Source organism: Meles meles, chromosome 15 (assembly GCF_922984935.1).
Source record: "Meles meles chromosome 15, mMelMel3.1 paternal haplotype, whole genome shotgun sequence".
In the NCBI taxonomy this organism is placed as follows: domain Eukaryota; kingdom Metazoa; phylum Chordata; class Mammalia; order Carnivora; family Mustelidae; genus Meles; species Meles meles.
Genome location: NC_060080.1, coordinates 49,816,132 through 49,839,848, shown reverse-complemented (window position 1 = coordinate 49,839,848; position 23,717 = coordinate 49,816,132). Strand labels below are relative to the sequence as shown.

The 23,717-nt window shown below is 50.6% G+C and overlaps 1 protein-coding gene across 1 annotated transcript in view; it reads left to right on the top strand.

The window, feature by feature from the left end:
- The first annotated feature begins 3,065 nt into the window (after positions 1-3,065).
- Positions 3,066-23,717, top strand: part of HK2 (hexokinase 2) — a 59,460-nt gene continuing 38,808 nt past the window's right edge. The window contains exons 1-2 of the mRNA XM_045979838.1: positions 3,066-3,562; positions 21,301-21,463. Of these exons, the coding sequence (XP_045835794.1) occupies positions 3,500-3,562; positions 21,301-21,463 (226 nt within the window). The 5' untranslated portion in view covers positions 3,066-3,499. The remainder of the gene's footprint in view (positions 3,563-21,300; positions 21,464-23,717) is intronic.

Here is a 23,717-nt window from a genome sequence, read left to right as displayed (position 1 = left end):
CACCTTGTCTCACCCCCACCTTGGTTCAGGCCTTGGTCCTACCTTACAGCTCAGGCCTCTTTCTGTCTCTGGTCTCTAATCCCCCCACCCCCACCCTGGAGCTCAGCTATTGACCTAAAAAAACAAATCTGATCACATCCCTTCTCTAAGAAGCTCTGTTGGATATCTAAACCTATATATCTATGGTGTTTATCTAAAGAGGGAAGTCCAGCTATGAGGCTGTTTTCAGTCAGGTGAGAACTAGGAAAGATCTAGAGGTGGAAAAGATTAGATAAATAATATATGAAACTATGAACTCTTTCTGTGTGTGTATGTGTGTGTATCATTATACAAAACATGAACAATAGTTATTTCTTTTTTTTTTTTTTAAAGATTTTTATTTATTTGTTAGAGAGAGAGAGAAAGCACAAGCAGCAGGAGCAGCAGGCAGAGGGAGAAGCAGACTCCCCACTGAGTGAGGAACCCGATGCAGGACTTAGTCCCAGGCCCCTGGGATCAATGACCTGAGCCAAAGGCAGAGGCTTAACCAATCGAGTCACTCAGGCATCCCAAACCATGGTTATTTCTAAAATTTCTCCTACTCATTTAGATATTCAACAAATATTTATTGTGTGCCCACTGTTTGCTGGGCATCATTCTAAGCACTGCATGTATGAGGGAACAAAACAGATACAGATCTTGCCTTCTCACAGCTCACAGTCTAGCAAGGAGAGAAAGAACAATAGGAAAGTCAGTAGGAAGTCAATCAGGGTCACATGAGAGTGACTAGGGGAACCACTTGAGATTAAACTGATCAGAAGAAAGTCCTCTGAAGAAGAGTTGATACTTAAGCCGAGTCAGCGGGACACAGATCTGGAGAAGGATATTCTAGACAGAAGAAAAACAAAGAATAAAGGCCCTTGGATGGGAAACAAGTTTGGCATTTTTGAGGACAGCATGCCCATGTGAATGCCAAGCAGGGTACTGGGGAAAGCAGTATGGGATGGGATGAATGCGAGCAAAAGGCTATAGCATATCACTGTCAGGATTTTGAATTTTATTCTAGGATTAGAAACCATTAGATAGATGGCTTGGAGTGAGGGAGGGAGAGAAGGCATGAATGGAACCAGGGGCAAGGTAGGCTGATGTGGTATTGGCTCTGGCTGAGTTGTTGGCAGCTTGTGTCCAAGCCGTCCAAGGACATGGAGAGAAGTGGTCACTTACAGGGTTTATTTTATGGGTCAGATAGACGGCTTGCTGATGGACTGACTGGTAATGAGGGTGAGTGGCAGGAAGGAATTAAGGATGACTTAGGGTGGGTGGTGATGTTATTTGCTGAGACAACTGGGAAAGAGATAGATTAGGGAAGAAAAGTTGCATTTGGCTTTGGACATGTTGAGTGTGAGACGCTAGTCATTCAGTGGCGATGACAAATGGTTGCTGGAGAATTGAGTCTGGAGCTCCTAGAGAGGTGCTTGCTGTAGATTTCCATCTGTGCATTACCAGCACGGAGTCATGAGGCTGGGAGGGATCACCCTGGGAGAGAGCATAACCAGATCCGAGGGTGGAGGACAGCCCTGGTGTACTCCTGCATTTGCAGGTGGAGAAAACAGGGTCTGAGGAGCCTAGGGACACCAGAAGGGTGGAGCTTCCCCAGTTTTCCCTGAGGAAGGTGTGTCCAGACGCAGGATGTGGTCAACTGTGTGTGGGCATCACCAGAAGTGGAGTAAGACAAGGGTGGAAAGGGGATAAGAACACGGGATTTGGCCACAGGTTAAGACATTATGGTGAGTGTGACAAACGCAGTTTGGGACGCAGGCCTGACTGGAGTACGCGGAAAGAGAGGCGTGAATGTATAGTTGGCAAGGGTACGTAGCTTTCAAGAAGTTTTGCCAAGAGGCTGATCATGGATGTTTTTTATTTCTGTCTGTATATTCCAGCCATGAACATTTATTACTTACATAATACTATAATAATGTATACAGTGCAGATAGTACCCGACTGTTTATGAGAGGAGAAGCTCCTCAGTAGGACACAAAGCCCTTCATCTTCCCTCCCCTGCGACCTCTCCAGCCCCAGGCTTGCTCCTTTCCACAAGCACCAGTCCCCTGCCTGCATAAGTCTGTATTTCATTCTTGCCAGCTGCCACCCATATACCAACTCAGAGTCTGGTGCCAGGCATTAGTTGTGGCCGGACCTCCCCCTCCTCTCAGCATCTGTAAACCACCCCACCCCACAAACGTCCAGGATCATTCAGGTACACACTTATCACCCAGCCCGTCTCACGCACGCATCTGTCCCACAGATGCGGATTAACCTCCTTTCCTGCCCTTTACTTCCCACGGCTCTTAGAGCGGTAGAATAGGAAAATAGGGGAAAAGAATTGGGCCTCAAAGTCAGACGGGTGTGGGTTCCTTCCCCCATCTGCCACATAGCTGTGGGACTCTGGGCAAGTCTCTTAACGGCCGGTGCCTCAAGCTCCTCATCTGTAAAACGAGGTTAGTAAAACCCACACCCTATCCGTTTTTGTGATGCCTGGTATAGAGCAAGCAGCAGCTACGGTGACGCCTCAATTTTGCTTCAGCGCTGCGCCCCACTGAGCCACGACAGGTGGGGACTAAGATGTTTCAGAAATGTGACCCAGCATTGGGGGTCCCCACATGACCCCGAGATACCAGACGGTGTCCCTGTCCCCGCACAAGGCACGTGCCGGTCGGGTGACCCGTCTTTCCAGTCGTCCCACACGCCGGGTCTGTGATCACGCGCCCCCGACCCATAGCTAAGCCTGACGCGGCGGTGGCTCATGCGCCTTTCCGCCCCAGCCTCTAGCCACGGACCACACGTCCCATCCCTGCCGCCCGGCCCCGCCCCCTGCCCCGGGCGCGCCCCTCCAGTTTCCCGGCTCGGGTGTCGGAGGGGCCGCGCCCGCGGGCCGTGCGCACGGATTGGCTGCGCCGCGGCGGCGGGCGGCCCGTGGGCACACACACCCTCCCCGTGCAGCCAATGGGCGTGCGCGCGTCACTGACCGGGAGGCCCGCGAGCCGGCAGCCCCTCAATAAGCCACATTGTTGCACGAAACTCCGGAGCAGGAGTCACCGGCCGCCGCTAGCGCCGCCGTGTCATCAAGCGGAGAAGCTCCGTGGGCAAGAGCAGCGCGCGTGTGAGCCGTAGAGGTCCGCTCGCCCAAGTGAGACCGGACCGAGATTCTTCCCAAGTTGAGCCTTTACTGATCCTGTGGCGAAGTTAGCCTTGGCGCTAGCCTTGGCGGTGGGGCAACCCGACACGTCTCCAGCAGTGATTTTTGGGCGCCTTCTAGCAACCGGGACTCCCCAAACCTGTTTACAGAGACCCTAGACTCTCTAGCTGGGCGTGCCATCGCCTTCTTTTTGTGCCGTCCGGATTCACTGCTCCCGGCCGGGCCCCCAAGCCCAGATACAAAGCGGTCGGACCGCGCTGTCCTCCTCCCCCGCACGCGCTCCAACCTCGGTTTCCCAACTCGGCGCCGTCGGGCCGCGGCAGGATGATCGCTTCGCATCTGCTCGCCTACTTCTTCACGGAGCTCAACCATGATCAGGTGCAGAAGGTAAGTAAGCGCATGCCGGGGCGGCTGGCTCGCCTTTGACAAAGTTGTGTGGTCCCCGGCCCTCACTCTGGGGTCCCGGCCGGCCGGGACTCTCCTCCTTGACCCTGCGGGGAACCACTTCCTCTCTATTCGGGGTCGAGGACGCGGAAAAAGTCAGGGCTGCCGGGAAACTCCTGGGCGCGAGGAGCCACGTCCGCTAGGCACGGGCAGGCGTGTGCGCGCGTGTGAGGCGCCTGGGCTCGCGCACCGCGCGGCTCTCTGCCTTCCTGCCACCCTGCGCGCGCTCGCGCCCCCCCCCCGGAGGGGCGGGTCTCCCGGCACGTAGTCTGAGACTGCGGGGCCCACGTGGGAGGAACCCCTCTCTCGCTGCGGAGTTCCGGCGAGAGCACGTGGGGGGGGAGAATCGTGGCTGGTCGGGGAGGCTCTGCTGCCACGTGGGACTGCGCGGGGTCTCCTGTGCCAAAGGATCGCGTTCTGGGGACGTGCGGTTCCCCTCGGCGTTCCTCAGGGCCTCGCGGAGGTGCGCTTGGGGAGAGGCCGATCGGGGAAGGAGCTGGGACAGCGGCCGAGAAACTCCGCCCGCCTCGCCCCCTCCCCGGAACTGAGGCGCCCGGAACTGAGGCCCCGCGAGGGGCGAACATTTACCCACAGACGTGCCTCGGGGCGGCCGGGCCCTGAATACCCGGCGCCCGCCTCCAAGTAGGGGGCGAACTTTGGTTAATCCTTCTGGTGCTCCTAAAAGTTACACGAAGGATCCCCCAGTCTACCCCCCGTTCCCGCTTTGCTGTCTTCTTTGAAAGGTTTTCGTTAGGCAGACGAGCTTTTTCCTGTCCGAGACTCCAACAGGTCTGCCCACCTCGCGGTCGGCAGCCCCCCGGCCCCGCCAGTGCTCGCGGGCGAGTCATTTACATGAGAAAGAGCTTCTGGCCGGCCGGGAGCCAAGCTCTAGGTGCCTCCGGGTATGGGGTGGGGGTGGGGCTGGGCCCGAGGCGCTATCACTCTGCCGAGCACTGGGTTTCTGAAATACCCGGGATTTCAGGGTTGGCACCTGACCCTGGACCTCAGCTAGGGCTTGAGAAGACGGGAGGGGCTGGGGGGGGGTGTCCAGAGCTGTGAGGCAGTGGCAGCGTTGCTTAATTACATACTTGAAATTTCTGTGTCTTAGAGGGAACACATTTGGGATAGTGTCTTGACATAATTGTTGGGTGCTGCGACCTGCTCGTACTCCCCTTCTGGGGATTCTGAGAGCAAAGGAGAGGATGGTGGGTTACCTTCGTGGTGTTTTTTCAGAGCCGTAATAGAGGAACCTTCAAATAAAACACGGCAGTACTTAGCCTCAGACTGTTGGAGGGAGGAGAGGGCCGCTGGTTTTGAGTTCATTTACTCTGCGTATAAAACGACTGTTACTCTCTCATTGCTGGGATGTGGCTCGGCTCTGCACTTGAATTCAGTTTAAGAATGTGTCTGTGAGCCGGCAGGATCTTGGCAACTTCTTTGGACTTCTCTGCCCAAGAAGTGAGTTAACCCTTGGGGAAGAGTCATCCCTTAGCAAATCCTAAAGTAGGAAGCTGGAGGATTATTAATCCAGGGGAGGTCTTGATTGTGTATCACTCCAGGACATTTTAATTCCTGTATCAATTTACTCTCCCCTAATCCAGAGGAAGGAGGCTAAGACTTGGACTGTCTCGGTATGGTTGGGAGTCATCACTTTGGTCCCAGGGTGGAGGGAGCATAAGCCAGGGTATCTGGAAAAGAGTTCTAATCTGTTTCGTGATTTATTAACCACAGGACCCTGAACAAGTCAGTTTGCCTGTTTGGACTGTTGGTTTCTTATAAAACAGGAGTGACAGCAGCAGCCTTGTCCACTTTAGGGAGTTCTTTTTTTTTTTTTTTTTTTTTTCACTTTAGGGAGTTCTGATGATAAAGCACGGTAATGTAGCCTTGTCTTTTTTGTAGGCGTCTCTTACCTACACTGACAGCTTCATTTTAGCCTGTGAAGGTCTGGGTGGACGCTGGGTGTATTTCCTCTAAATCACCGATGGGGGCAGAATAGAGTCAGACCTTTAATTTACCTGGAGTCAGAACCTGGGACTTGGCCTCCAGGCTTAGGTGAGCAAAGGGGTTTGATTCCAGCTACCAATGTGTAGCAAGTAGGAAGAGAATAAGAGAATATTTTGGAAGTATCTTTTCTTCTTTTTAAGTAGACTCCACTGCACACCTAGTGTGAAACCCAGTGTGGGGTTTGAACTCATGACCCTTACATGAAGACACTTAACTGATTGAGATATCCCAGTATCCCTTGAAGCTTCTTTTCCAGTTCCTGCTACAAGGATGAATTAGAGAAGGTTGAAGTTTGAGTTTAATTTTAGAGAGTCTTTTGAAAAGGTCTGGATTTGGACTCTTCTGAAATCCCCATTATCTTGCATATTCTGGGTTGTAGTCTGAGGCATGGAAAACTTAGATGCACTTAGCCACAACGAGCCCCCCACTCCTCCCAACTTGTCTCCTGATGGACAAGTCCAGTTTTTGTACCATTAGCAGGAGAGTAAGAGTTATTTGCTCATATTTGCCGATTGACACTTTGAAACTTGAGAGCAAACACATCCGCATTTACTGTGTACCAGGCCCTGGTTTAAGTTCTTTATGTTTGTTAGCTTATGTTCGCAACAGTTTCACAAAGCAGAAGCAGTTATTATCAGCATCGCTGTCTTACTGATAGGAACAAAGGCACAGTAACTTGTCCAAGGTCACTGGCTTTTGTTGGAAGAGCTGGGAATTAAAGTCATGCCATCGGGCTGCAGAGCCCCATGCTCTTGACCATGCTCACCTGCTTCTGGGAACAGAAGTGGACGCCATCCTGGCCCCTGTCTGCATTCACTCCGGGATGCTGGCAGCACCATCACCCAGCATGCCCAGAAATGCAACTAACTCTTCTCTTGCTCACATTAATGGCACCAGTACCCTCTGGCTATTGTGGCTGGGAGCTCTGGACTCATTTCATTGACTTTCCATTCTGATCGCTACACATTTGTCAACCTGTCTCTGGCTTAATTCAGAGGCCTCCTAGGGTTTCTCTGTTTCCAATCTCTTTCTGGAGCGAGACTGGAACATTTCAGAACCCTTTTTTAACACTGGATACTGAAGGCCCCTTGACCCTCCATATTCTCTACCTCATTCCCCGAGGACTTGATCACCATTCCTTTAAATGCCATGCTCTTCACACAAATTGCCTTTGCCCTATCATGGCATTTTTTTTAATGGGAGTTCTCATGACCAATTTTTTTTTTTTTTGTTTTTTTTGTTTTTCAACATTTATTTGAGAGAAACAATAGCACAGGTGGGGGGAGGGGAAGAGGCAGAGGGAGAAGCAGACTCCCCACTGAGCAGGGAACCCCACTTAGGGCTTGATCCCAGGACCCTGGGACCGTGATCTGAGCCAAAGGCAGGTGCTTAACTGACTGAGCCACCCAGGTGCCCTATCATGGCATTTTTGTAGTCCCACCATGCATCAGACCTGGTAGTTTTCAGTTCTGGTTCCTTCCTTGGGGCAGGGAGAGTCCTGGCTGCTCACCTTTGTAGCCACAGTTTCTGGCCACCGATGAGGTGCTCAGTGACTGTGAGGATGAGGTAGGAATCCTTCCTGGCTGCAGGAAGGGGGGAGGAGAGTGAAAGGCACATTGGGGGGGATGGCTAGGACAGGGCTGAAGGGGATGGGTGGATAGGGGGACGTTAAGAAAGGCCTTAGACTCTTCTTTCATAAAGGCGTGAAGCTGATCCTGATCCTGAGGCTGATTCTGAGGAGCAAGGTAGGGAGGGTGAGGGAGTTTCCTGTCTTCCAACGATCAAGGCTGGCTGTCCTCTGGGTGAAGAAGTAGTGGGTTCTTTTTTATTAATCAAGGTGTAACATTCAAGAGACAGGATTTTGCCACTTAAGAAGCAAAATCTTTTCTAATCATAAAAGTGAAAATGAGGTATGCATGCCTTCCTTTAGCCATTGGCCAAATTTTTTTTAACATGCATGGACAGTTGACATATTCTCACTCCGATTATGGAACAGAGATAGCTTGCTTGGGCTCGTCACTGTGAGTAAGGGGTGGATTTCAACTCTGGACTTGGGAGGGGGCAGGGAGTATCTTAGAAGCCAAAAATTCAGCAAAACCCCAAGAGTCAAGAAAGACAAGAGTTTTAATGTGTTTTTGAGAGCTTAGTGTGGGTACCAGGTCCTCTGGCTATGATGTGGGAAACTGAAATGAAGACACCTTTCAGTTGTCTGGTGAGATAAGAGATAAGGCAGTAAGTAGTCAAGAGACAGTGAGGAGTGGCAGACCTCAAGGGAGCCTTGCTTGGTGTGCCTTGAGTACCCATGATATGCTGTGAATCTTCTGATAAGGGTTAAAGTACTAAGAGTCAACTACTTATCACAACCTTACTAAGATTAATTTTGACCGACTTAGTGGACATGGACAGGTACAGTTTCTCATTTTTCAATGTGTACATAATACCTAGCATCCTAATAGTGTCTCTTCCCTGCCCAGAAGCAGCTGATGGTAGTAGGAATATTTTGTAGCTTTTGTTAACCATCCCTTCTTTTTGGTATCACCAAATTTTGATTTCAGAGAGTGCTAGGGAAGTACTTTTCTTTACCATTGAATTAATTAAAATTCCCTCTGAGGCTCCTCAGAGCCAACTTTCTTTTCTTTCTTTCTTTCTTTAAAACATCACTTTTCAAAGATGAAGGTTTCCAGCACCCTGAGGAGTTTGAGGGCAGTTAGGGGCCCTTTTCCAGGGGAAATCAAAACAACACAAACCACAACCGTTTTCTCAAAACCTGGCAGTCAGACTAAGGAGATCTGATACACTGAAAGACCTCAGGAACCCCAGAAAACTGACTTCCGTTGTTCCTTTGTTCAGATATTTCTTTCAAAGACGACTCCTGATAACGGCTCCTCATTATCATTGTTGAGTTGTGAAGTCAGCAAGTTTGGTTTGTTTTCCAGCACTGTGTTGTCTGGCTTTCCCTTTGGGGGGGGGGCGCTGGGGGGGTGAAGGGGGGTGGAGAGCAGATTAGATCCCAGAATTCATTGCTTGCGTCTTAATATCGCAGGTCATGGGTCATAGGCCTTGCTTCCTTGTGCTGGAGGGACTGTTGCCGCTCACTCCTAAAGCAGGTCTTCCAACCCCAGTGCTCTTGGCATCTTGGGCCCCCGATCCTTTGTGAGGGGCTGTCTGTAGCCCAACCCTATAATAAAGAGCCAGAATTCCCACCCTACCTGAGTCTGTAGGGGCAAAACCTGTATTCTGTTTGTTTTGTTTTGTTTGTTTTGGTTACTACTACTTTTGAGCTGTAGTTTTCAGCTGCTAGCAATTTTGCCCTCCAGTGAGATTTGGTAATGTCTGGAGAACTTTGTCTGTCACCAGTTGGGTGGGTGTGGATGTTAGGTTGCTGCCTCAAGTAGGTAGAGGCAAAGGAGATACGCCATCTTACAGTGCCCAGGACAGCCACCGTGCAGCAAAGACTTTTTTGGCCCCAAGTATCTGTAGGCTGAGAAACTGCGTTAGAAGAAAGAACACAGTTCATCCCGCCCTTCAGTTTTATGGTGCATTGTTCCTGCTCACCCAGCTAGTTAATAGTAGCTGTAACAAGGACCTTGGCTCTCAGCTCACAGCGTGCCAGGTCCTGGGACAGTCACGGTAGCAAGTGTTCTTTAACAAAAGATGCATTTGAGATGAAGTCGCAGACTACAGCAGTCAGCAGATGTCTGTGCCCCCTGGCCAAAGGGTGGGGTACCTGGGTTACCAGGGCAGGCAGTGAGTGGGAGAGAAGTTGGCTCAGCTGTCCCCAGGAGAATCTTCTCCTGGTTATTGCTGGGATTGCCACGGAGGCCAGGCCTTCATCAGACTTCTGAACAAAACAGGCGGAGCTGGCAGAATGTGAGTCCAGGAGCTAGGGGGCAGAGGACGGGGGCCAGTGAGCCTCACTGAGGGCCAGTCCAGCGGTCACATTGGGAGAGGCTGTAGAGTGAGTGAGAGAGCCAGTCTCCTGGGGTTGAATCCTGGCTTATATAACCAGCTTTGTGAACTTGGGTCAGTTAATTTAGCCTTTCTAGGCCTTGGAGAGTTTTTGGATAACACCTTAATAGGGTTACTGTAGGGATTAAAGAGAGTAAATATATGTGAAGCTCTTACAGCGGTGCCTGACACGTAGTCAACTCTTTACGTATTAAATATTAGTACATGGAGAACTACATCCATATAGTAACAACACTCCTAGATGAAAGGGGCCTTGCTTTTCCCCTAAGGGCTTGTAGGACATAATGGGTTCTGGAGCATTGTCTCCATCTGTCTGATGTCGCATTAGAGGAGAAGACAGGGAGGGCAGAAGGATGGAAAGTTCTTGAAGCTGAGGAGTAAAGCATCCTCACTGTCCTCTCTGCCTTCTGAAACTTTCTTTCCTAGGCTTGGGAGGGCCGTCCTTGAGTTCTTTCTCTGACTTGCTTTCCTTTGGGTCCCGTGGGAAGTAGCCTCCCCACTGGAGGTGGGAGGGGTGGATGTCTCTGGGATGCCACGATCATTGTACCAGAGGCTGAAGCATCCTCCGTGGAAGGCGTGACTGATCACAGCAGTAGTTCTGCCCTTTTCACTGTGGAAACCTAGTCCCCCCTCCTCTTCAGTCCCTCTCCCACAGGCCAAAGGCACCCAGGGCACGTGCTGAGGCCACTTATGCTACAGTTGGCCAGTGAGATGCTTGCTTAGCCTTCCTCACATCTACCCCAGATTCTGGCTTTCCACTGGGGCAACTGCTGGGGGTGGGGAGTATCCTGGGCTGTTGAGTCCTAGGACCAGGTCATGGTAGGTTTTGGTCTCACTGACCCCTGGAGTTTGACTGAAGGAAACCATAATTCTCACAGTTTTCGGCAGATCAGAAGAAGGGGCCCTGGCTGTCTTGGGTATCAGCAGAGAGCTCTTTGCCCCTCATACAGACTCCGGGCTGTCCAGTGTGGCCCCTACTGACACTTCCCTCCCCCATCCCTGTATAGGCTTTGCCTTGTCCAAACCCAGTTGGGAGGCCTTGTTTCCCTGAGATGCAGCCCTCTGTTTGGGTGGCCATACTTTTTGCACTTTGTCTGTGGGTCTCTAAGCAATAGCCTGACGTTCCTTACTGGGAGAGACCTTGGTGAAAACCTCGGACTTAACTAAGAGTGAGTCAGGGCCGAGAATCTGGCCCTTGGTGCTCCCCCAGCCAGCCTCCTGACTCTCCTCCCCTTAGCTCAGTGGTTCTACCCCAGAGGTGTGGTCGGTCCCTGTTGTTCTTGAAAGCCCATACTCCTAGACTCTTCCTTCTGGCGTCTCCGTACTGTCTGATAAAGGAACGGAGCCAGATAGGCCATCAGAGTTAAATGAGGGCACACAAAGCTGCCACTTTTCCTTTTTCCCATTTGAGAGACTTCCTTCTCCTGCTTCCTGCTTCCTTCCACATTTTTCTGTCTCAGCCCCTTGCCATGAAGCCTTCTAGCCATGTCTCATCAGTTCCATCCCCCATCCCGCAATTTCTCAAGCTCTTAAAATAACCAGCACTACTAAGTGCTGGGCTCTGTGTATACACTCTAACTCGGGCCATCCTTCAGCAGCCCTCCTTGGAAGACACTATTATTAGCTGTTATTCAGATGAAGACATATTATTCAGATGAAGGTGCAGAAAGGGACAGTACCTTGGTAAAAGGCAAGCCTGAATTCAGCATGGGGCTACCTGGAACAACTGGAGACAGGCCACTTGTATTTCATTTTCATGGGGCTGTGAGTCAGGTGTCAGTTGGGAAGGGACCTTTGGATTATCTAATTCCAGTCCTTCTGTTTTATAGATGAGGAAACCTGGTGCTATGTACTAAGTGACCAGCCCAGGTTTATATAGGGCAAGCCCCAGAGCAGGAACCCAGTTTCTTGGTCCCTATTTCCCTTTTGGCACCAACTGTACGGCCATGAGCTCTTCTCATCAGTCAGGTGTGGGCTCCCTAAGAACAAAGGCAGGATTTACTTTGTGGCCTGCACCTAGAGTAACCCTATAATTTGTCCAAACTGGGCCACTTTTTTGAGAAGAAAAGGGGACACTGTTAATACTTGGGCTGCTACCTCAGCATAAACTGAGATGGTTCCTGGGCAAATGGGGATGTATGGGCTGTCCTGCTTCTGGTGGGTGGGGCCGACTGGGAAGGTCAGGGGCTGATTGGGGCAGAGGGCCAGATGTGCAGGGGGTTTGGTGTGGCAGGTGGACGCTTGGCAGCAGGCGGGAGTGGGGAGTTCAGCTATCCCTGTGGAGCAGGAGGCTCAGGGGGTAGACTCTGGTCCCCTGGCATGGGGCTGTTCGGGGAGGCAGAGTCAGACCCTTAGGGGACCTGGGGGACCAAACAGGACAGTCAGATAGCTGGAGAGAAAACCCTGTTGTGCCAAGGTCATGTGCAATGAGGGCTCAGGCCTGAAGAACAGGGTCAGGCTCTGAGCTCCTGGGCATTCTGGAATGGCCAGCTCTCCCCTTCACCCAGGTTACTCTCCCACCCCTTTGGCACACCCATAGCCCCTTGTAAGTGACCATGACCTAGGCCTTGAGCACCTACTCTCATTACTGAGATAGCTGCTGACATCACAGACGTGAATTTGGGAGCACGTAGTTGGTGCTTTTAGTCCTCTGGGACCAGCGAGGGCAGGAGACAGAGGTGTTAAAAGTATGTTGGCAGCTGGCAATTTGGGGAGAGGCCATTTGTGCTGGGCCCTGAAGGGCAAAGTGGGAGTTTGTTAGGCCAGAGGATGGTAACATTGTAGGTGTGGGGTCAGCATACACACACATGCAACCTTTCTGAGACACTCCTGGGAATTGTATTGATGCCTGCATGATTTCAGTGATTATAAATCTGTATTTTATTACTGTGAAAGAAACTGCCTCTCTGCCCTTCCCCTCAGTTGGTAATTACTTGCTGACGTATTTGCCTCCTACCAGTAGACTGTCCCCTTTGCAGGCAAAGACTGGGCTCTCCTTTCCCCTGGTGCCCTCAGCCCCTGGCCGGGGCCCACTCCGTTTAGCACTCAAGTCCATTTTGGGTCACTGAACTGTGTCAGGGTCATGTACGTTTGAGACATAGGATTGCAGAGCTGCCCCGCAGCCGGCCCAGAATGTCTGAGTATAAGAGGCTCCCAAGACCCATGTCCCATCTCCTGGACCCCTGGCCGGTGCTGCTGCTTGAGGTCGGTCTGGCTGCAACTCCAGGCAGCTGAGGCAAGAACTGGAAGAACTGGAAAGCCTGTGACTCACCAAGGTGCAACAGGATCCTGGGGGAGTGGCCTGTCGGCCTCCTAGGTCAGCTTCACACTTCCCCAGGCGCCCCAGGCTGGTGAGCGCATGGTGCGTCAGCTCGAATCTCCCTGAGGTAGCCTGGTGGCCCCGACCGGCTCCTTCCTCCCTGGTCCCATCTGAGGAGAGTGTTGTGGCAGATCTGTTACTTTTGGGCAGCTGCCTATCAGAGGAAGGAGCCTTACAGAATTGAGGATCTGCTGTGTCTTGCCCTCCTCAGTTTATCTTTTTCTTTTCCTTTTTTTTTTTTTTTTTTAAATCAGAGACATCTGGTCTTGGCTTGGCACCATGACAGGATAAACTTGCTGCTCTTTGCTCAGCCTTGGTCCTCCCAGAAGTCTATGAGGGCGGTATTATTAATGAGGTCACCAATAGTAGTTACCTGGCTTTCCCAGTTAGGGCACACCTGTGCCCCAGGTTTGGGCACTCAGCTGACCCCCAGATGTGGGGGGTCATGCCGGGGACTTGGCCTGTGGTTTGGGGAAGCTTCTCCAAGGCTTGGTGTCCTCGTCAAAGATTGGAGGTGACGCTGGCAAAGGAATAATGCAAAAATAAGAAATTCTTCTGAAAACGAAGTTGTCAGCCCGTGTCATCGGATAGAGTCACCGGAAGGCTGCGTGTGGCTGCATTTATTTAGATTATGGGTTTTCCCTCTGGTTTGACCTCTTACACAGTTCTTTGAGCTTCTTGGCCCCTCTGACCATGTGGAAGTGGGTAGACCGGGGTCTAGTTAGGGCTTTGCCCTTTTTCCTTCCTGTGTTTTAAAGTGGAAGTATAATCTACACAGGAAACTGAAAACACCAGGTAACCACCGCCCAGATCCAGTAACAGAACATTAGCAGCCCAAAGTGTAATCACTATCCCACCTTCTGTCAGCAGGGGTCTGTTTCTGTACGTCATATGAACGGATTCGTAAGATACATCTCCTCTTGTGTCTGGCTGCTTTTGCCTAGCTTTATATTGTGAGATTCATCTGTTGTATGTGGCTGTATGTGATTGTAGGTGGTGCCCTTTTTTTTTTTTTTTTTATAAAGATTTTATTTGTGTGTGTGTGTGTGAGAGAGAGAGAACAAGCTGGGGGAGCAGCAAGCAGAGGGAGAAGCAGGATCCCTGCTGAGCTGGGAGCCCAATGCGGGACTCGATCCCAGAACCCCCCGGGATCATGACCTGAGCAGAAGGCGGACGCTCAACTGACGCTCAACTGACTGAGTCACCCAGGCGCCCCTAGGTGGTGTCTTCCTAATTGATGTGGTAGAGTATCCCTGCCCCCCACCCTCCCCTGTTTTGACGGGTTGGTGTAAAGCACACACAGACCAGTGAAAGCCCTGCAAGAGGGTGTGGTCTTTCCTAAATTTCTTAGGAGGAAGTTAGGTTGGAGCCCTGGAGCCTTTGTCTCCTGTCTGTATACATGACCTGATTATATCTTTGGGACAGGACCCGTGTGCTAGGGAAGCTGAAATTCAGACGGTCTTCGCGGGGTCAGGAAGAAGCTAAAAGGTAGGAATTAGCTGCTGTGCATCCAGTACCTTCTGGAGAGAAGGTTCTAGGTCTTCTGTGAGAAATACACAAAGTGTGGGGAGAAAATCCAGCAGCACTTCAGGGTGTCCCTGTGACCTTGGCCCTGATGCTTATGTGCTTGTGGCATTGCTTTTTTAGCCGTTTGTTCGCTGGAATTCCATCTTCTGTTGAAGAGGGTGTGTACTGTAGAGGATGACTGATGGGCAGTTGCTTGATCCTGTATTAGTTCTTTCGTCACCCTTCTAAAAGGATTAGGTGATGGAGCTCAGCTTTCCGTAAAAGAGACTGGCAGGAGTGACAGCCAATGCACTTAGACTAGGGATAGGTCACTGGAGCTGAGAGCTGAGCTCTGAGCTCCCTGACAGTCCAGGCAAAAAGGACAGCTCTCCTGGAGTCAGGGGTTTGAATTTCTTTGGCCGGTAGCAGGAAGCAGTGACTCTGGGCGGTCAGACTCTTCTTCTCTCCTGATGCCAAACCCTACAGGGAATTAACTGGTCGGTAAACAGCACAGTGACTTTACATAGTGAGGTGATCTTCATGCTCCTTCCTTCCCATGATCCCGTGATGAAAAATGGTCGGTTGAAATCAGACTCATGCGAGGACATTGCAGTCTTCTGAATTCTGGTCCTGGAATTCATAATACCCTTTCAGGATCTTGGCCCACATCTTCTGAGCCCTTTCACATGATACCCCTACTCTCTAGCTGACATTTACGTTGGATATGTATGTTCTTAGCCCAGAGCACTGTCTCCCCTGCCTGCTGGTCTCATGGGCCCCGTACACCTGTAATGTAACACTTCCATGGACCCCCTCGCAGTGTGTTTGCCTTTGTTATCTACTGAGATCCAACCCTCCAATTCAGAGACATTCAGGGGGTCCATAATACGAGTTGAGTTCTGTGCTGCCTGGTAAGTCCTAGAGAACAGGAATCTCAAGTTCTTAAAAACATTATTTCTGTGTGTGTGTGTGTTTGTGTGTATAATGTACAGTTCAATGGCATTAAGTACATTTACACTGTATACAACATCATTACTATCCATCCATTTCTAGAAGTGATTTATTTATTTATTTGAGAGCAAGAGAGAGCAAGAGCAAAGGCAAAGCACGAACGGAAGGGAGGGAGGGGCAGAGGGAGAGACAGACTTTTTAATTTTTTTTTTTTTTTTTTTTTTTTTTTTTTTTTTAAGATTTTATTTATTTGTCAGAGAGAGAGAGGAGCGAGAGTGAGCACAAGCAGACAGAGTGGCAGGCAGAGGCAGAGGGAGAAGCAGGCTCCCCGCCAAGCAAGGAGCCCAACGTGGGACTCGATCCCAGGACGCTGGGATCATGACCTGAGCCGAAGGCAGCTGCTCAACCAACTGAGCCACCCAGGCGTCCCGAGAGACAGACTTTTAAGCAGGGTCCATGCTCAGCATGGAGCCAGACTGGGGGCTTGATCTCAGGACCCTGAGATCATGACCTGAGCCCAAATCAGGATTTAAGCGCTTAACCGACTGGGCCCCCAGAATTGATTTCTTTTAAAATCCTGTTCTGTACACTGTAGGGTTGCAGCAATGGCCAAAGATACTGGGGTTGAATGCTACAAATCTTACAGGTGTTGAAATTTGAGGTTTCTTCTACCCTTTTCTTTGAAGCCTTTTAAGGTATTCAAGGTGGGATTTGTTGTACTTTATATAACCAACTGTCACAATTGGAATATTGTTCTCTTCTGGATCAGAATAGCTCCATCAGGACCAGTTTCCCTCTGGGACCAGACAGGGTGGTGGCCTTAGGATCTTGGTGGTGGCCACAGGCATTCAGTTGGGATTGGCCTGTAAGATGACAATGGGTCCTTGTGGACCAGCAGGAGGACTGTCCTTTCTTGTTTTTGACAATACAGCAAGGTGTCTGGGGGATCCAGATTGTAACCTCAACTGTGTGACCTTGGTTTAGGCTGCCTCCAGGCCTCTTGTTTTTCTGAGGTCCCTTTCCAGTTACTTCCAGGCCTTTCTTTTCAGGGTCTTCCCATCCATATGTGGCCAGGCTGTGTCTTCCCCACCCAAGCCACTGCACACTTTTAAGTAGATCTGTGTGAGGGTGAGCTGCTCTCTCCATTCTTCTTTTTTTTTTTTTTTTTAATTTATTTGACAGAAATCACAACTAGGCAGAGAGAGAGGAGGACGCAGGCTCCCCGAGGAGCAGAGAGCCCGATTTGGGGCTCGATCCCAGGACCCTGGGATCATGACCTGAGCCAAAGGCAGAGGCTTTAACCCACTGAGCCACCCAGGTGCCCCTGCTCTCTCCATTCTTTGCATAATTTCCCCTCCTTCTAGTGCCAGTCTGGGGGAAAATGTGGACACTTAAGTGTGGACACAGACTTCTCATTTCGGGTGCTATTTTATTTCATAAAGAGGATGGGGTTAATTCCTCTTTCGAACTTCTCCCACCTCTACTCAAGTTCTCTAGAGGAAACGGGCGTGTTGGGCTGGTGTGTTATATGGGAAGAAAGACCAAAATTGCCCAATGAGGAAGTTCTAATCTCAAGATTGCTAAAGAGCTGTCATTTAAAACTGCTATCTCTTTCTCTTTCACACACATGCTTCTCCAGGCAGGCATGTGGCCTTGCTTCCAGCCTGCCTCTGTGTCCCCAGCTTGGAAAGCCCCTCCCATTCGCTGCTTCTCCCTGATAGGATTATTATTATTATTATTATTATTTTCTTTGTTAGGAATTTAAAGAGAAACAGCTGAGTGTCTTCGGCCGCACACCCACCCCAGAAAGAGAAGGAACAATTTGGGGAAACAGGGAATGATTTGGGGAAACAGGGTTTTCTTAACCCTGGATGTGACTGAAATAGGGTAAGAAATGGCATTGACCCTTTGAGGGTGCCACTTGCCAGGGAAGGAGTCTAGGAGAAAAAGAGAAGGAGTAGATGGAGCTCTGTGTTCCCCATTTATGTCAGTGACAGCTGTGTGGGGCCGTTCATCCCATTTTACAGGGAAGAGACTGGATCTCCGTCAGAGTGACTGGTGCAGTATTACACACCTGTCCAGATGCCACAGCCAGGACTAGGACACTGGTTTTCCTGATGGCCCAGCCTGCACTTGACTAATGCTAGCTGTGAAATGAGGGCTGACCTGACTGATTCTGCTTTGATAGTTTCCAGTGACCTAAGTGTTTCCAGCAAGGACAGGGTTTACTCTTTCCAATTCGCAGCCTCCCCCCCCCCCCCCCTCAACACAGGATTATTTCACACTTAGCCTCCTGTCTTCACTGCTGATTTCAAAGACCTGGGTAGAAAAGTGGTAAAAATGACCTTAGGCCATGTTTGGGCAGAGCCCAGCCCACCATTATCATGTGATTGGCCTGGGGGCTATGAGCTCCAGGACAGGCGAAGGTATTTGAGCACCCAGGGCCAAAGGTCAGTCCAGAATGGATCTTTGGGCTTCTTTATGTTTCTAAAAAGGTCCTCTCGTCAATAATGCTGGCGGGCAGGCAGGTTTGGGAACTCTTACCCAAATGGCAGAATGGAGACTAGACAGAAGGTACCAGAAAACAGACTCATCTTAGAGGACAAATTTTCTAACAACTAGAGCTGACCAGTAGTAGTAGCTAACCACTTAGGAGTACTGAGTGTGTCATGCTTAGATGTGTTTAGACCAAGGCCTGATGGGCCATTGGGGTGAGAGAGGCAAACTACACATACTCCAATGCTCTCTGCAGTGGGACTCTTTGAACCTGACGTTCCAAGGGCATTTTTAAAGGTGAGTATTTATTAGTTGTGGTTGCATTACCCTTGCCTATATTTGCTATCTCTTGAATGACTTTGTCCCATGACTTTGGGCCTGGTGCTCCCTCCCTCTGGCTGCATGGTGGGTGAACGTTGGCAGGGTTCTGCAAAGTATATTCACTTCCTTCCCAATCAATCTAGGAAAATTGTCTTTGTATGGAGACTACTGCTTGTTTCTGGCTTCTGCTTCCTTTGGCCACCCTTCATGCAACACAGCAGTGCCCGCCAAGGCTGGGTGGACCCCATGGTATGTGGTTAAGGAAGCTGTGACATTCTGCGATTAAGCAGCCCTTTCCTAATAAACTCAGGGCGGTCACATCATCATGCTGTGAAAGAAGGGAAGTTTGGGCTAAGGTGCTCTGGTTGGCATTTTTCAAAGCTGTCCCATATCCTTTCTCTTAGTCTCATGTGTTAGAGAGGAAATCAAGGCCTGGCATCCCTCAAGAAATCCATAAGGCAGAGAGTGCCCCCCCACACCAGGAGGGCCCATGAGACAGGTGAAGGGAAGATGGTGGTCCCAAGCATCTGAATCCTAGCTCTGCCCCTCCCCATGGAGTGGCTTGTAAAGCAGGGATATAGAAATTTTATGAAAGGACAATGGAGGTGAAGTCAGTAAAGTCACAGGATGGTGTCTGGCAGGTAAGAAATACTCGGTACATGTTTAGCTACTGTAACAATCATCATTATTGTTTTCATCTGTCACTGAACACTGTGCTCTGCCATTGGCCCTTCCTGTTGACCCCGGGGGATGACTGGAATAGAACCTGGCTTTTTCGTGGGGATGGCCAGCCTGAATGCACCGCGGTGCCCTTTGGCCTGTGGAGACCTGGCTGTTGGCCAGCGGAAAGGGGCATTGATCTAGCAGAGTGGACAAGCCAGGCTGCCCAGTCCAGTCCCAGCTTGCCCCTTTGCATCTCTGACTGGGCATGTCACCTCCCCCCCTCAGTAGAATGGAGATAACACTACTTGCCTCTCCCAGGGTGGTTGTGAGGATGTGATGAATTAATGGCTATAAGACCTTGAGAACAGTGTCCGTGCCACGTAAGGGTTTACTGTTACTACTGTTGCCCACCATGGCTGGTATCCACACAGTCCTGAGAGGTTGCGGCAGATGGTGGTGTGCTCAAGGCAAGTGAGCTGCGGGAGGCGCGAGGTCAGGAAACAAAGGATGATTGGGTTCTTCCTGATTTAGACTGATGGACTTGGGCAGTCTGGTTTTCAGTAAATGCTGGCAACAGACGAGTTCTGGGAATTCCTCATTTCTGCAAACTTGAAACCCCGCATGACAAACCTGGTCCTTCTGTTGGCTGGAGGGGTTGGGCGGCAGACAGGAGAAGTGGCTGAAGGCCTATACCATTCTCCACGCCTGCCCTGTTCTTTCTCACTGTGCATGCGAGGGTCGCGTCTCAGTGTGGTATTTTAACCACGTGGTAGTTGCGGAGCAGGCTGGGCTGACTCACCAGGGAGTCCTTCGACTCGCTTACAGCTCTTTTCAACATTTTACTCCAGACTCCGATCTTTGAGCTTTTGGGATTTTATTTTATTTTATTTTATTTTTTAAAGATTTTATTTATTTATTTGAGAGAGAGAGATCACAAGTAGATAGTGAGGCAGGCAGAGACAGAGAGAGGGAAGCAGGCTCCCTGCCTAGCAGAGAGCCCGACGCGGGACTCGATCCCAGGACCCCGAGATCACGACCCGAGCCGAAGGCAGCGGCTTAACCCACTGAGCCACCCAGGCGCCCAGCTTTTGGGATTTTAGAAGAATGATCAAAGATGAGTCCTGAGTGGGGTATTTGAAATGACCCAAGAGGGGCTGATCTCCTTATTCCACTGGGGCAGAAAGAGGCCCAAAGAGAAGGATGTACCCTCGATTGCATAGGGAGTTAGGATACAGCCTGGAACAGAGGAAGATGTAAGGGGACTCTCTGTTGACCAAACTGGTTGGTTCTTTTCTTAAAGGATTAAGCACCATGTGCCCTTCCTCTGGAAATCTTAGGCTGCAGGTTTGGTTTAAAAAAGAAAGAAAGAAAGAAATGTAAGAAGTCTTGACCAGAAAGGCTGGAAAATAGAATAGGCTGTACTGCTAACAAGCACATCTGTCTGGGAACTCTTAATTATAAAAAATGTGTGCATTTTTGTCAAAGTTGAGCAAGGGCAGGGAGCAGGCAGGAAATTCCTTCTTTCCTACAGCAGTAACGGGCAGTGGTCCTCAGCCAGCTTGGCCCCTGGGGAGAGCAGGGTTGCTTGAAGTCACACAGTTTGCTGATGAAGCTGGGAGGACTGTGACCTCAGCCTTGAGGGGATAGCTGGGGCCTGGCCCGAGGTTCCTGATTGTTGACCCCTACCCTGCCGTGGCCAGCAGCATCACCTGTCCCTGACAGCACTGCGGAGAGCGGGTGTTGTGGAAACTTGTGCGCCTCCTGGGAGGGATTCTGTCAGACCTCTTCCTGATAGGAAAAGACTGGGAATGTCCATGGCCAAGGCAGATGGGAGCTTCCAAGAAGGAAACTGTGTGAGAGGGACTCCTGGTGCTTCTTTGGTGGGTGGTGGTAAATCTGGGGAAAGTTCATGTAAATTTATGTTGGAAAGATCAGTGAACTAAGTAGGGGAATGGTTCGAGTCTGGCTGAGGGTGGAAAGTGGATGGGAGAGGTAAAGGCAGACTTGAGGATTGTGTAAGTGAGGCAAGAGGAGCTGGCTGTTGGGCCCAAGGTGGGGATAATAGGATTGCCATGACTGGTCTCGAAGTATGTGCAGGACAAGGAGGGTCAGATGAATGCCGGTTCCCAGAACATTGTCAGAGACCCTTAAACTCAGCTTTTCTGGGAAGAACTCTCCCTCTTCCCTAATGTGCCTTTCCCCTCATCTTTACCACTCTTCAGAAGAAAAGTTAAACCTATTTTTCTCATTTTATCTTTCATTTTAGTTCTTTATTTTTAAAGATACCTTGTCAAATAGATTCCAATTAAGTGGTGTTTAATAATAACCTTCTGTGCATAACAGGTTTTATTCTTTTGAAGGGCTGAGTGATGTTCCATGACGTAGATGCATACCACACTGAGTGAGCCTCCCAATTTCTAACTCCTGTCTCCCCTCCCCCCAACCTTTGCAGGTTGACCAGTATCTCTACCACATGCGTCTTTCGGATGAGAACCTTCTGGAGATCTCTAAGCGGTTCCGCAAGGAGATGGAGAAAGGGCTTGGAGCCACCACCCACCCCACGGCTTCGGTGAAAATGCTGCCTACCTTTGTGAGGTCTACTCCAGATGGGACAGGTGCTGCCCCTGGGGGGATGGCTTTGGGTGCTCCATTGCCTGGGGGGGATTTGGGTGGCTTTTCTTCAGGGACCGAAAGAAAGATATATCAGCAAAGGTTCTTTGGTTTCATATCTCAGAAACCAGCCCTGGCTAGTTGAAGCATACAGGAAATTTAATGAAGTTGATGGGGAGGGGTAATCAGGAAAACTGGAAAGCAGGCAGCTGTGGCAGTCAGGGTAGAAGTAAGTTTTTGTCAGCCCTGCTGAGACATTGCTGCCACCCATTTTTCTCCTGTCCCTGTGCTGAGACAGGCTGATTGGCTCAGTTTGGGAGCTCACAGTCCCACTGAGATTGCACAGTCCTGGTGAGGAAGATCAGGCATGTCTGAGGTGGTCACAGCCAGAGGCCAGGGCAGTCATTCTATGTGGCACATTCCACAGCCTTGCTGGAAAAACAGTATGGTACAGATTGTCCTCCATGTGTTTCTGGAACTCTGTGGGAAAAAAAAAAAAAAGTACTTGAAGCCCACATACGCTTGGGAGAATGTGAAGAGCCACAGTGCCTCTCTGGGTATTAAAGGCTCTGAGGGTGTGCACGAGAACCTGTCACGCTTGGTTTCATCCCATTCTCTGGATGCAGACCCTGTATTTTGTGGTGGGCCACCTAGCTGGTGGTTTAATCAAACCAGAGTAAAGGGGGTGGTGGAGCTGAAAGTGGGCCAGAGAGCCTTGCACGCACACCTAGAACAGTGGGTCTTTCTTCAGTCAGCACAGGGGAGTAACAGTGTTCAAGGGGTGTGGGCAGAACTGTCTGGGTAAGGCACTTCAGCGGCAGCATCTGCCGTGTGCGACGGAGTGACGGGGCTGCTGGCAGAGACAGGGCGAGGCCTTAGGGATGTGCTTGAGCGGGTGCTAGGATGCTGAGCCCTGCTGTCCAGAGGCGGCTGCATCCTCCGACAAGGGACAGAAGGGGACCCTGTCAGCGCCCGTTCACTGGTACATGTGAGGTACCTCAGGGGGCCCGAGGAGGGAGCAGTGTGGGACAGCCACCCGCATGGTGACTATGCGGAAAGAGCCCGAGAGGAGGAGCCAGCAGGCACGGGCTCCTTGATGCTAACCTGCCTGAGAGCCTCTGGGGACCTGGTTTGTCTAATGAGACTTTGGCCCTTCCAACAATTTGGAAAATACATACGTTTGCCTTGGGACTCAGCCTGGACCCAGCGCTGCGGGGGTGGCCGGGTTCGGGATTGCTCCGAGTGTGTGTGTATGTCAGCCCCGCAGTGAGTTCCCTGAGGTGAGTGGCCAGCCCCGATCCCTGGGTATCCCTCATATGCCCTCCAGATCCTCACTGTTGTCTCTACGTGCCGCTCCCTCTGACTGGCAGCCACACCCGCTTCTATTGTTTTTATTTGACATTCTAATAAATTTACTGGCTCCTTAGGGCCAGGGACATTGTTTTATTTCAGGCACCACCACTAGGCAAGTACCTCAAGTGTCTACTACATTTTGACGGTCTAAGAACTTTCCTGAGCACCTACGTGTGGTAACTCATTTCCTTTTTGTAAAACCCTGTAAGAGAGGGACACATTTCATCTGTATTTTTTAAGAGGAGGAATTTGAAGCTTGGATGGTCAGATACTTGCCTAAGGTCGCACAGCTAATGAGAGGCTGAGTCAGGATTCAGACTCATATATGCCAAAGGTCGGGCATCAGGCCTGCAGCCAGTCCATTATGTGTGTGCGTGCACGCGTGAGGCTGTGCGCTCAGCACCAGTCACACGGCCGGAGTGCAGCTGAAAGTGTTTGAAATGTGGGGCCAGATGTCTGGCTTCAGCAGGTGAATACATTTGTGAATGCAAATATAAATACAAACCTTCTCACTGCTTTCCTGAGATTAGAGACCTGGACACTTACTGGCCTGTGCCTCTTAGAGTTTGCACTGATTCCTGTGCTGTGTGGTCATCGAGTCTTCTTCGGTGACCTCAGGCTGGAGTCCTGGGATCCTGTCTGCATGCCAGGGTGGAGACGAAAGTGGCATTTAGCCTCTGTGCGCATGAGCCGCCGGGACTGAGGTGGGAGCCAGAAGCTGACCCTTGCAGCGTTCTGGGGCACAAGGGTCTGGGGCAAGACTTTCTGCTGGACCCCCACAGGGAGATTTTACCTGACTTTGGTGATGCAGAGTAGCTCTTGCTAATGTGGAATTTGACAGGGTAAATGGGGATGGTGTGTGAAAGGAATAACGTGTACTGGGATGCTTTATTCCCAAGTGTAGGA